The sequence below is a fragment of the Athene noctua genome, chromosome 1 (assembly GCF_965140245.1).
Source record: "Athene noctua chromosome 1, bAthNoc1.hap1.1, whole genome shotgun sequence".
In the NCBI taxonomy this organism is placed as follows: domain Eukaryota; kingdom Metazoa; phylum Chordata; class Aves; order Strigiformes; family Strigidae; genus Athene; species Athene noctua.
In genome coordinates this window covers 99,416,869-99,429,467 of record NC_134037.1, presented here as the reverse complement: position 1 = coordinate 99,429,467, position 12,599 = coordinate 99,416,869, and the positions used below count along the sequence as shown (strand labels likewise).

General features: G+C 57.9%; 1 protein-coding gene across 2 annotated transcripts; it reads right to left on the bottom strand.

The window, feature by feature from the left end:
* Nucleotides 1–7,096: 7,096 nt before the first annotated feature.
* SIX2 (SIX homeobox 2) lies at nucleotides 7,097–11,853 on the bottom strand. 2 transcript variants are annotated; one of them, XM_074897083.1, is made up of 2 exons: nucleotides 10,920–11,853; nucleotides 7,097–8,310 (listed from the first exon to the last, which is right to left on the bottom strand). In XM_074897083.1, the coding sequence occupies exons 1-2, from the start codon at nucleotides 11,478–11,480 to the stop codon at nucleotides 8,002–8,004; spliced, it is 870 nt and encodes a 289-aa protein (XP_074753184.1). In that variant the 5' UTR covers nucleotides 11,481–11,853; the 3' UTR covers nucleotides 7,097–8,001. The 2 variants fall into 2 exon arrangements, with proteins under 2 accessions (XP_074753184.1, XP_074753183.1); XM_074897082.1 differs by having other exon boundaries at nucleotides 7,097–8,305; nucleotides 10,921–11,853.
* Between the last annotated feature and the right edge of the window lie 746 nt (nucleotides 11,854–12,599).

The following is a 12,599-nucleotide window of genomic DNA, read 5'->3' as shown; positions in this document are numbered from 1 at the left end:
CTGCCCCGGCTCCAGCGAGCCCCTGCAAGCCCGGGGAGGGGGGGCCGGGGCGCCGCCGGGCACCTACCGGGGGCTGAGGTCCCCCCGTGCTGCAGACCGACCGCGGGGGCATTTTGAGCCCTCGAAGGGCGGTGCGGGTGAAAGGCAGGTCCCCTGCCCTCCGGACACTGCTCTCCGTCGTACCCCTCGAAGTCTGCCCCGGGGAGGGGGGTGGGGGGTGGTGGTGTGTTGTGTGTCGAGCTTTCGCGGCAGGTTCTCAGCCGCGGGGCATGCGGGGAGCGGCTTCGGGCAGCCCTTCGGCCTCCCCTCGGGCCACCGCAGGCAGAGCCGGGGTGTCCTTGGGCTACAAGCCCCCGCGCCATCCGTGCGGGGCCCCCGGCGAGGGCCGGGCGGGCGGCAGGAGCGGGGGGCGGGCAGGGCAATAGCCCCGTCCTTCCCTCCCCCGCCGGGCTCGGGGCGGGGGGGTGTTTCAAATTAGTGATGGCGGCAGCAGTGCCCGGGTAAGCATTGTCAAAGCGTCTTTATTTGCCATCGCCAGGCAGTATCGAGGTAATAAATACACCCGATTTAGAGACATTATGGGAGAGCGACTGGCCGCCCTCCACCTCCGGAGATCCCCCGCGGTGACGGCATCTCGGAGACCGGCAGGAATAGCCATCCGATCTCAAAGGAATAGTGTGTAGCTGGGGAACACCGTCGCTTCTCTGTGCCGGCCTCGCCCGAAAAAAAATAAAATAAATGCCCCTTCTAAACTGAAAGGGATCTGGGGCTTTTCTCCGACCGAAACCACCCAGCAGAGATACGGCACCAGGGGGGCTGGCTGCCGCACCTGTGGAGGAGAAAGCACTGACATTTTCGAGGCACACTCGGGGAGACGGAGCCGGGCTCCACACACACCCGCAGCAGCGGAGCCCGGGGTCAGCACCGCCGTTCGCTTCCCGCCGCCTCGGTGCCCGCTAAAATCGCTAGTGAGGTGGGATCGTCCACCTCCGGCCCTTCCAATCTGGGAAAGCAGCGAGGTGGCCTGCGCAGGGACTGCCCACGCCGCTCCACGACCACTCGTGGAGCCCCCGCCAGCCCCCTCCGAGCCACGCACAGCGCTGCCAACACCTCCCTGCCCCACGTCTGGTTTCATTCGATTCCGCGAGGTTTCCAAACCGTCCCTATTTCCCAGTTGTTGATGTTTTTGCTGGGTGTGCGCTTGACACGCTCTTAAGAGCGACGTCCCAATCCGTTTCTTGAGTTTTAAGCGTCCCCTCCCTTCCGCAGCGCCAGCCGCGGCCTCTCCGACTGCGCGGTGCGCAGTGCTGCGCGGTGCGGACCCCGGCCCCGAGCAGCGGCCGGGCTCACGCGGGACTGAATATCTCGGAGGATGGAGAGAAAGCCACTTGTCCCTGGCCCCACAGCCGCCCGGGAGCCCCGTCCCCCGCCGCCGGCAGCCCCCATGCCCCCGCGCCTGCTGCCGCGGGGGTGCCGTGCCCCTGCACCACTGCCCCGGCTGAAAGGAGGGAGCTGCAGGAGCCGCTCCCCCGCCCGCCGTGTGGGCTCCGTCGGTGGGACACAGCCCCTTCCCTACGCCGCGGCACTGGCAGCCCCCGGCGGCAGGAGCCGGCGACAGCTTGGTTTCACGGCGCCGGGGTAAATCGCGGAGGGGTGGCGGCTCGGCCCTGCTCGGTGGTCGGGTCGAGCCTCCCTCGGTGCTGCCACTAACTCAGGCTTTGGTAGCGCTTTCCCCAGCCACGCAGGTCTGCGGTGACAGCGGGGGGACGGTATTTAGCCTCTTTCGATTAACGTCATCCCGCTCAACCAGGGGGTGTCAGAGTCGCCTCCCCGCCGGCAGCCCCCGGAGGGGGGCAGAGGGAGGTGACCCACCGACGGGTGACCGACCGGCCGTGCACCCCCGCCGTCTCCTCGGGACGGAGTGCGCGTCCCCGCGCGGCGTGGGGCGGCCGCCTCCCCGGGGCATCTTGCCGCCGGCCTTCCCAAAGCACCGGGCGAAGGCCGGGCCCCGCAGGGGGCACAACAGATGCCGGGAGGTGGGCGCGGACCTGCCCCTTCCCCGCGGAGGCCGTGGGCGCCCAGCGGCCGCCGTGGAAAGCGGGGAGAGGGATCGAATGTCCGTTCGGAGCCTGCCCGGCAGCGGGGTCACGGTGTCCGGGCCGCGGGCGGGGGGGGGCGGGGGCAGGAGGAACGATGATGCCTTTGCTGCTGAAGTGCTCACGGATCGAGTCTCTGCTCTCTCCCCCGACCCCCAGCACAACTGCATCTAAATGGGCGCTTTGGAACGGAGGGATTGGGGTTGTCGCTGCCCGGCCCCCAACTCCTGCACGACTTTCTAGCCGCTCTTCCAAAATGATTCACTGGACTTTGCCCAACTTTACAGCAAACTGCAGGCTTCATAAAGTCCCACTTTCTAACTCTTCACCCCCCGGGGAATTTTTTTTCTTCCTCCCTGTTGCCAGCCAGTCTTGCCTGTGTTGACACCCAGACGAGCTCCTGACAGTCACTTTTCAGACTCAGATGTCATACGCGGTAGTTTTAACTACTGCCTCGGTTTTCACGCTGCAGCCTATTTTTGGAGAGCAGGGCAGCTCAAATGAATTTTCCTGATGAAGGTAGCTTTCATCGGGTTCTTTACAAAATCTATTCCCCCTTCCTCCCTCCCACCTCCTAGATACACACGCACCATACCGAGGTTTGCATTTTTCATGGCGGGACAGGCAAGTCTATAAAAGGCATGTTTGTTTTTCCTGGCTGTTTCAAATATGTATTTCCTGGAGGACTTCGCATCTAATGGGGTCATCAGAAGCACATGTGCGATTTTCATCTTTCCAAGCGATTTCTCCTCTCCCCCTGCTTCGCCTAAGCAGCACTGTTTGCTGATGTAACACTTTACCTGCCTGTTCACCTAAGCTCCCTCTACACCTCTCTGTTTCCCTCTGAGTCCCAGACTCTTGGTGAAGCAGCAATTTGTTTCCGTGTATCTGTTTGGGTTTTGGGTTTGTGGGTTTTTTTGTGTTTTGGGGTTGTTTTTTTGGTTTTGGGTTTTGTGGGGGTTTTTGTTTGGTTTTTGTTGTTTGTTTGTTTTTAAAGAGAAGGGGGTTTGGGGGGGTAGGGGGGTGTGTTTGTTTGTTTGTTTTTTTTTCTTTCCCTGTAGGACACGGGTTGGGCTGGAGGCAGGAACAGCTCACTGTCTTGCCGCCCAGCAAGCCCGGCCGCCCGCTCGGCAGCCGCCGCCTCCCGGTGCACCGGGGCGCGGAGCCGGACCGGCTGCGCGGCACACCGGGACTCTGGATAAAGGCGAATTTGATATTTAAAGGTGGAGATTGAGCGTTCTCGCCAAAACCCGGAAAAAAACCCCCAACCCCAAAGCCCTCCCCAACAACCAAACCACCCCCTCTCCCGTTTATTTAAGTGGGAAGGAGATGGACCCTCTTCCGAGGAAGGAGCCGTCCCCCCGTTGCAGGGAGGGGAAGCTCCGAGCCCCACTCCCCGCAACAAAATGGGAAGAAGCTGATCACGCAGCCGAGCTCCTAAGTTTAAGTGTGTATTTTTCCAAACCCCAGAGCTACTCTCCTTCAGACAAAACGCTCACCTTTTCCTTGTGTGCTGAAGCACTGAAAGTTCCCTTCAGTATATTTTTCTTGGCTGCCTGAGCCGCAGCGTTTTGATTCACTAAGCAGAGGAAGTTAAAGAGCTCTGCAGCGAGGGCCAGTGGCCAGTGTTTTCATCGCCATCCCCCTACATTATTTGTCATGTTCAAGTGCGGGTTTGTTCAAGGCAAGAGCCTGCTTATACCGGGCTGCATTTGTTTCTCCTAAAGAAGGCAATAGATTTTGTTTCCGGGTCTGGTAACAGGAGCCCCGGGTGCCTCACACAAACATCGCTGGGCAGGCGGGGGCACTTCCAAGGCTTCTCATTCCGGGGCTGGAGCAGCCCCCCTCAAACACACATTGAGGCTTCAGTTAGGCCCGGAGATGGCGAGAAGAGGGAACGTAGCTTTCTCCGGGGCAGCCCACTAGAAATACGCCAAGCAGGCGACTTCTCTCCTGTGGATTGCATCGAATATCTGCAAAATGACTTATATTATCCAAAGGAAAACGCTGCCACACAGCCTTTGGTAGAGGAGCCGTGACTGTACTTCCCAGAGGGTCCTGTTTGCAAGGTTGCAGAGGTGAAGACATCTAACCAGCAAGCTCTTGCATACGCTCCCCTACTCATAGGGAAAGCTCCTACTCCAGTAAACTTGCTCCCCGTTTCCAGTACAGCGTCTTGCTCCCTTCGGAGGCTGTGCCACACCTTCCGTATCCTCTCGGGATGCTGTCCCTGTGCCTCCATCAGTATTGCTCCGGCAGGGTGACGAGCTGCGCCCCGGCAGGACGGCCAAAATTGTTTTCTGTCTCAAATGTGCAGTTTCTCTCACAGCCCTCTTCAGCGTAGCACCAGGACAGTTAACACCCATGTAAGAAAGTACAGGGCTTCCAGGCAGAGCAAATCTGCTCTAGCACACCGCGAAATATCCAGTGCCCTGCTACCTAAAGGAATTACTCCAGCTACAGTTCTGGGGTCCGTAAATGCTGCATTCATTAGGTAATTTGGTAAGGTTTTAGTCTGAGGGAAAAATACCACTTTATATATATATAGATGCCTGTGTACGTATGTATATATATGTACGTGTGTGTGCGTATACGAGAGAGACAGCAAGTGCAGTTTTTCCGCTCGGTGTCCAAGCTACAGGGGCTCAGCTGGGGGTGGGTTGCCCGCCGCATCCCGGCCTCAGTCCGGGAGTAGCCAGGAGGAGTTTAATGGATAAAGCCTGCCGGGTCCTGTCCGTCTTCTTATTTGTGCCCCGAAACCTGCGTGGATAACCCACAAACAACCAACCCTGAGATGAGATATGCCCCATGTAATGTAATGCTAGTGAATCATAACTAATCTGTTTAAAACCAATGATTAGTCACGTCAGTTTCGGCGTATTCCTCTATCGAGAACTTTTTTTGTGCATGGAAAATCGGGGGGATTTGTGCTAATTTACCAAACATCTTTACTAAGGCAAGTACGGTCCGATAAAATGAGTCTTAACATGTATGGGTTTTCAGGTTGCATTACACATGTCCCATCATCTCGACTTTAAACTGTGTGCGCCCTTAATGCTAGATTGACCTGCAGATTTTATTTTATTTTTTTTTTTTTCCCCGGCATGATTTCGCTTTCTAGCTGTCTTTAACTGACTGCAGCGACTCGCATTCTCTTCCTCTCTCCGTATATAAGTGATTCTCACTGCAATTTACAGGAGTTTCCATCGCTTCTGGCTTTCAGAGGGCCTTTCTCACCCTGTCAGCCGTTCGCTTACTTTCCCCGATCGAATTCTGCCTCCTCTGTGCAATATGACCTTTTATTAATCACGTAAACCCCATCCTGTTTTCATACTGCTTCTTTAAATGTTCCCCATCCTGGCTTTACTCTTTCTCTAATATTTTTTTTTTTCCCCTCCTTTTCTCCTCCAGCAGGCAAAGCCTTAAGGCTTTATTTCGGTTTCGAGGCCATGTTTTATTAACTCAGTCGTTCTGTTTTCCTTCCCAAACTTGCTTCTATCTCTAAAAATACAAAATAATTAGCTAGCTAATTAATTAATTCTTTGCAATATTGCACCGTTGCATGCGTTATTTTACAGGGAGCGGGGATCTTCTGTAGCCCTAGGAAGCAGCAGTTCCTTCACTTGCGAAATGTTTATTTTCAAAGGATTAAAATTCATAGCTAAAATTATTAGATGCCCCTCAACGGAAATAACAAGATCTGCTATTTAGACCCTAATGCACGCAGGACCACACTGGTACGCTCCCACAGCAGAGGCAACAGCCACATCACCTCCGCTGGTGAAAAATCACCCCAACGAGCAGAAACCTGAATCTACCACCTTGCCTCCTCTGTAACACTGTACCCCCCTGCACCCCAGCATAACGAGAACACTGGATTTATAACCACGAGTGAGAGATAGCCTTTTTTCCGAGGCCCCGTCAGCGACATCCACACCTTCCCTCCTACAGTCTTTAACGGGGCCTCGGAGAAATGTGCTTTTAGCGGACACCCGCAAACGCACAGAGGCGCTAATCCAGCCCCAGATTATATCAAATTAGGACACTGCCCGCACAAAACTCCCGCTGATTGAAATTTCAGCCAGCGTCTGAAACCTGGACACGATCTTTGCTGATCTACACATATTTCCATCCCGCTTGAAGCCGTATCGTTTTCGCGGTTTATTTTTCACAATAAGTTCATTTTAAGGGGAAAAAAAAAAAAAAAAAGTATAAAACCGTTTGCAAGCTCTGAGGAACATTTTAAGCAGATGATATATCACGTCCGGCTTCTCGCAAAGAGTTGGTAGCGAGGGTGCAAACTGTAATGAAATCAGCCCGAGCTCTTCTCTGTTAATGAAGCAAACCTGCAAGCGACTCTTTTGCCACCCTGTGCTTCCAGAAAAGGAAAATTAAAAAAGACAGAAAGGGAGAAAGAAAAGGGAGAGGGATAGAGGATTCCCATTCTCGGCATCAGTCCCGCGGGCGCTGGAGAGGCGTTGGCAGCCCTGCCGTGCCGGACTCCGGGGGCGAGGGGGCGAGGGGGCGCCTTCCTGCCGGGGTCAGCGGGCACTGGGGCGGAAAAACCCGCAACCTGCCCGGCCGTGCCGTCGGGGGAGCAGGTGGGCCCCCTCCCCGCTCTCCTTGGGGCCCGCACCGCCTGTCCCCCCCGTTCCCTCTCCTCCCCGCTCCCGCAGGGCCCCGCCCGCTCCCCTCGGCGAACGCCGCTTCCCCGGACATGGGCCGCAGCGGCCCCCGACGGGCCCGGGCGTCGCCTCCAGGGGGGGCGGGGGTGCCGTCTGGCTGCCCGGGGGGCGGTGGGGGGCGAGGCCCGCTCGCCTCTGCGGCGGCAGGGGGGAGCCTCGGGGGCCCCGACGCCGGCCGGTATCCACCTCCTCCCGCGGCCGGCGGGCCGCCCGCTCTGCTCCGCTCAGGGCTGAGCCCGAAAACATCCCGCGGGCGAGTGAAGCAACCGCACGCCGAGTTAGATTTCTAAATTTTATTATAAAATAAAAGCAGAAATATTTTCCAAAGAATGTATTCACATAATATAAACAATAAACAAAACTAAGGTGAGTGACTTGCGGTTGATACTGTCTTTTAGGTCTATACTTGAGCAGCAATTCCTCTTTTTTCTAAAGCCCGCTCCTGCCCTCCTTGCACACCGAGGGGAGAAGCTGCCCCTGCCTTCCTCCGGGGCCAGAGCCGGGCCATCACTTCCTTTCCCACCCAGCAAATGGCGAAAGCACCGCATGGACAAGGCCGAAAAAGCCGTCTCTCTGCATAGCATCAGCTACAAGAAGGTTACAAAGTCTGCCTAGAGCGCGTGTTGCTGCTACAACTTGACTACAACTTTTGTATTCTTAGTTGAAATTGTACATCGTACACCTGCCACGGATACATAACTACAATAGAATAACGGGAGCGATGTGTAACTTCCAAACAGGCATGGAAACAGCGGCCTTGCGCTCCCCTTTTCTCCCCACCCCCCGAAAAAAAAGGAAAGATTACAATGTGCCTATTCCCACACAGACCGGCCCGATCGAGCGACACCACCGAGAGATTCGTGAAGTTAAGGCTGGAAAGAGCTGCTACACCGAACCACCTTACAGCCTGCCATGAAAATCACAGCTCCCGTCCAACAGTCCTTACACGCCTGACACCAACTTTAAGCAACCCTTAAGGCTTTTCACAACATCACCGCCCACAGCCGAGTCCGACACCTTCCAAACCTGCAGCCAGCCTGCGCTGCCAAAGGGCACAACACATCCACTAAGGAGTTTGTAATCACTTTCAGAGTCTCTGGTACAATTAAAGAAAACAAAACAAAACAAACAAACAAACAAAACAAAACAAAAAAAAAAAAAAAAAGGAGAAAAATAGAGTAAAGGAGGACTGGTGCGAAGGAGGGAGCGTGTACACGGTTTTAAGAGCCCAGATCGACCAGGTTGGATGACATGGGGTTGAGGATGGAGTCCTGCAAGCTGTGGTGGTGCATGGGGTCGGCGCTGGGCACGGGGATGGCGCTGGGGCCCTGGGGGTGGCCCAGGCCGTGCAGGGGCTGCAGCCCGGGGTTGGAGCTGAGCAGCAGCGCGGGGCTGGAGGAGGTGTGATCCGGGGTCCCTGACGGCGTCTTCTCGTCCTCTGAGCTCCCCAAAACTGTCTTATTCCCGTTCATTGACGCCGAGAGCGGGTTGTGGCTGTTGGAGTTGGAATTCTCGTTGTTTTCCCTATAGGAAACACAAAAGAGGGAGGGAAATCACCGTGTGGCCGCCGCTCCGGGGCGCGCACCGCGGGACCGGGAGCAGGGGCGGCGGGGGGCTGGCTCCCGGGGCGGCAGGGAACGCAGAAACAGTAGGTTTACAAACTCTGCAAACCTCCAAGGCCTCTTCATCTGGCATAAAGGTCTAAGGTCCGCCGAGCTTGTAAACAGAGTCTCCCACTAGCCCAGTGGAAAGTGTCATTTGGCCAAAACGTCATTTTCTGCCTCCAAACCGTTTGCACAGCGTGGGGAGGGAGGGGAGAGGAAGGGAAGGGAGGAAGACTTGGTTGTTGATGGTTTTTTTTTCTTTCTCTTTTTTCTTTTTTTTTTTTTTTTTTTTTTTTAAAAAAAAGGACTTTTAAACTTTAAATCTGCTCCCGGAGCCGAAGAGAAGTTCGGTCGCGGTTTCTCCTGGGAAGGCCAAAGCACGGCGAGCCGTAGGCAGGATGGCTCTGTGCAGCCCCACAGCCTCCAGGCTCGCATCGAGCGGGAGACGCTTTTCCTTAAGTAACTGGACGTGTTTTTTTCCCCTCGCCCTGAGCTTACAGCTGAAAACATAGCCCAATATGGAAGCTAAGGCAAGCAAACAGAGTTAGCTCTCTTATTTCCCCGGCCCTCTCGGGAAAGGCTCCGCACGCCCTCTGCTATCCCTCCGGCCCTCCTCGGGCGGCGGGAGGGCGCAACCGGGGGGGCCCTGGCCTGGCTCCGCGGCGGGGGGAGCCGGCACCGCCGGAGCGCCTACCGACAGAGGCAGCCGGCTGGGAAAGGCAGGACATAACTTCAAAATTCATCACCGGGTAAATACCGAGAAATCGCTGGAGGCTGGCCAAGCCCTTGCACGCACACACACACACACACACATATAGATTTTTTTTTTTTTTTCGAAATGACAGGGGCAAGATGAGGGGGGGGAGGGCGGCCGTTCTGTCAAGGCTAACGCGGATTTTAGACATAGCCCTCGTAGAAATACTTTAGACACAGCCCTGCCTGAAATACTGAAGGCATTGCAAGTCTATTTAAAAGCTTATGCGGAAGCTTTGAAACACAGTATCTGGCAGAGGGGCCCTATCCTGCAGGATTTGGTCGAGCGAAGTGAAGCCATTGCTCTGACGGTTTTTCCTCAATAAGGGCTGCAGGATGTGGCTGGAGACACTTGGTGCCAAAAAAATAAAAATAGACAAGAAAGCTCTGTTTGAACAAGTTTGCTTGAGTGAATGGCAATCCCATGAACGATCTCTTTTCCAACGCCTAGAGTGTAATATTAAGTTGAGTGTATTTTTCAATGTCAAAAGTCTTATTTGTCTCTGGAGACCTTTAAAATTTGATTCCCTGGGAAAAAAAAAAAAAAAAAAAAGGAAAATAAGTGTAACCTTAATTTCCTTTGGATATTTGAAGGTGAGTCCTCGCTATCAGCAATAAAAAGGATCTCTAACATCTCGTAAACCCAACACTTGCGGGGATTTGAAGGAAAATTAAAGCTCTAGCACCGTTTCGGGAAATGTAAGGAGCAAATACGTGTGGAGCCCGAACCTGCCGGGCTGCACAGCTGCGCGGCCGCGGCGCTGGCCCTCCCCAAAACACATTAGGCAGAAACGAAAAAAGAAAAGGAGTTTCCTCGGAGGACGGATCTACGGGAGATTTCGAATCCGTTAATGAACCGCGCAGGCCCGATGATCAGGTCTGTGTATGGACCGGGCAATTCGGCGAGCTAGTGAGGAGGTACCGTGCTTTTGCTTCCTCAAACCGTCTTCCTAAGGCACGGGGACTGCTGGCGGAAAGTCATCCGGAATACCCAAGGATGTAGACATTAACCTCCGCCTGGCAGTTAACAGTCCCTTGACTCCATTTAACGAGAAAAACGCAGTTTCGAAATCACGCTCGGTATACGACTATACACCTAGTAACGGGCATTCACGAGCACCTCGCCGGGCGGTGAGTACGCGCTGCCGTTTGATGAGCGAGGTACGCGGCTGCTCCGGTCAGCCCCCGCCTCGGTCTCCCGCCTCACGTCGGGAGCCGACGTTCGAGGCAGTTTCTGTAAACCGGTTTACGCGGCCTCCAGGCCCTCCCGGCTCTCCCTGTCCGCACCGGGGTAACCCTCGGGGACACACTCCGAGCCGTGCGGGGCGCGGAGCCCTTTCCCGCGGCCCCGCCGCCGCCCGCCCCTCCCGCCGGGCCGCGGCCCCGCACCGACCCCGCCGCCCGGTTGCGGCGGGGAGGAGGCGGCCGCTCTGCTTAACCGGGAGTCGCCGCCGGCCGCGGGAAGCCGCGCCGGAGGAAGGGGCTGCCCCGGGGCCGCCGCGATGGCTGCGCGGGGAGCGGGGTCCCGGCCGCCTTCCCGGTGGCGGAGAGGGGCCCTCGCCGAGCGCCCGCCTGTCTCGACTCCGCTTCCCCGGACGCCACCGCCGCCCCGCGGAGGCCGGCCCCGCCCGGGCGCGCCATCCCGGGACCGGGACGGGAGCGGAGGGGGAGGCGCGGGGCTGGCGGCGGGGCCGGGGAGCCGCGGGCAGAGGGGGGAGCCGCGGGCGGCGGGGTGGGCCCGCGGTGGCCGGGGTCGCCCCGCGGTGGCCGGGGTCGCCGTACCTTTCCTTGGCCTCGGCGGCGCGGTCCCGCTGCCGGCGGTTCTTGAACCAGTTGCTGACCTGGGTGGTGGTGAGGCCGGTGGCCTCGGCCAGCTCCCGCTTCTCGCGGGGGGACGGGTAGGGGTTGTGGGCGTACCACTCGCGGAGGACGCTGCGGCTCTTCTCCTTGAAGCAGTAGCTGGTCTCCTCGCCGTCCCAGATGGAGCGGGGCAGCGGGAACTTGCGGCGCACCCGGTACTTGCCCACCGCCCCTAGGGGTCGCCCCCGCAGCTTCTCCGCCTCGATGTAGTGCGCCTTCAGCCAGAGCTGCTGCAGCTTGGGGTGGTTGTGCGCCGAGAACTGGTGGCTCTCCAGGATCTTGTAGAGCTCGCGGAAGTTGCCCCGGTGGAAGGCCACCACCGCCTTGGCCTTCAGGACGCTCTCGTTCTTGTGGAGGTGCTCGCAGGCAGGGAGGGACCAGAGGAACCGCCCCAGCCGCTCGATGTTGCCGCCTTGCTGGAGCACCTCGCAGACGCAGGCCACTTGCTCTTGGGTGAAGCCAAAAGTCGGGAGCATCGACATGGTGAGCCCTGCCCCGCCGCGCACCCTACGGCCGCATAGAGGGGAGCGGCGCGGGGCGGCGGGCAGCGCCCGGCATATGCGGGGCCGGCCCCGGGGCGGCGGCGGCGCCCGGCGGGGCCCGGTCGGGCGTCACGGCCGGGCGCGGGGGGCCGCGGCCATCGGCGGCGCCCGGCCCCGGGGCGGCCGCGGGAGCCGGGAATCAAACAGGCGGCGAGCGAAGGAAGAAAGTCTCGGGAGCCCGGCCGCGGGCGGCTTTTCCCCCCGGCCGCCTCCTTTTTGTAAGTCCGAGTTGCGAGAGTAACTTCGTGCCTCTTTTGTCTCCTATCTGCAGCGCTCGCAGCGGCCGCGGCTTTCCCACCCCCACCCCCCTCGGCCGCCGGTTTGGGATCTCCCTGCTTCCCCCCCACCCCCCGCCGCCGCAAGATCCCACATAATATAGTGGTAAAGCCCTGCTCCCTCGCTCCTCTCCCTCTCGGAGTTTTTCCCCCCTTTCTTTCTCTCTCTCTCTCTCCCCCCCCCCCTTTTTTTTTTTTTTTTTAAATAATATTATTCTAAGCTGGCATGAAAAGTGATTATCCGCGCTGTGATTGGTCCGGTTATCTGACCCGGGGACTGCCAGGAGAAGACAATAGTTTTAGTCAAATTATTTGCCATGGTGACGCTGTCAATCAGGGGTAACCCGATCTGTTTTGAGGTGGCTCCCCGGCTGGGTTGACAGATTGCTCAGATCCACTCAGAGGCGGCCCTGCGAGCTGAGATATTAGCTAGCGAGGGAGAAATTTCCGCCGTGATTGACGCTGCAGGCGCCCATCGGGGGAGAGGGGGAGCGCCGGAGCGCGGAGCCCGGGCCTCTCGCCGCAGGGCCCCGTCCGGGCTCCGCCGCCCCGTCTGGATCCCGCCGCCCCACCCCGGCCCCGCCGCTCCGACCCGCGGGCACTGCCGTCCCCGGCACCCGCGGCCGCGGTGAGGAGAAAAACCCGTCTCCGGCCCTCGCAGAAAGTTTCTTTCTAAATGCGTTAGCTTAACCCCCCTCCCCAGCGCCCAGTAACAACTGTCGGAGAGTTTTATAGGGAAGGGGCCTCTCGTGTACAACAGAGACCCTGTTCGTGACCTGGGATC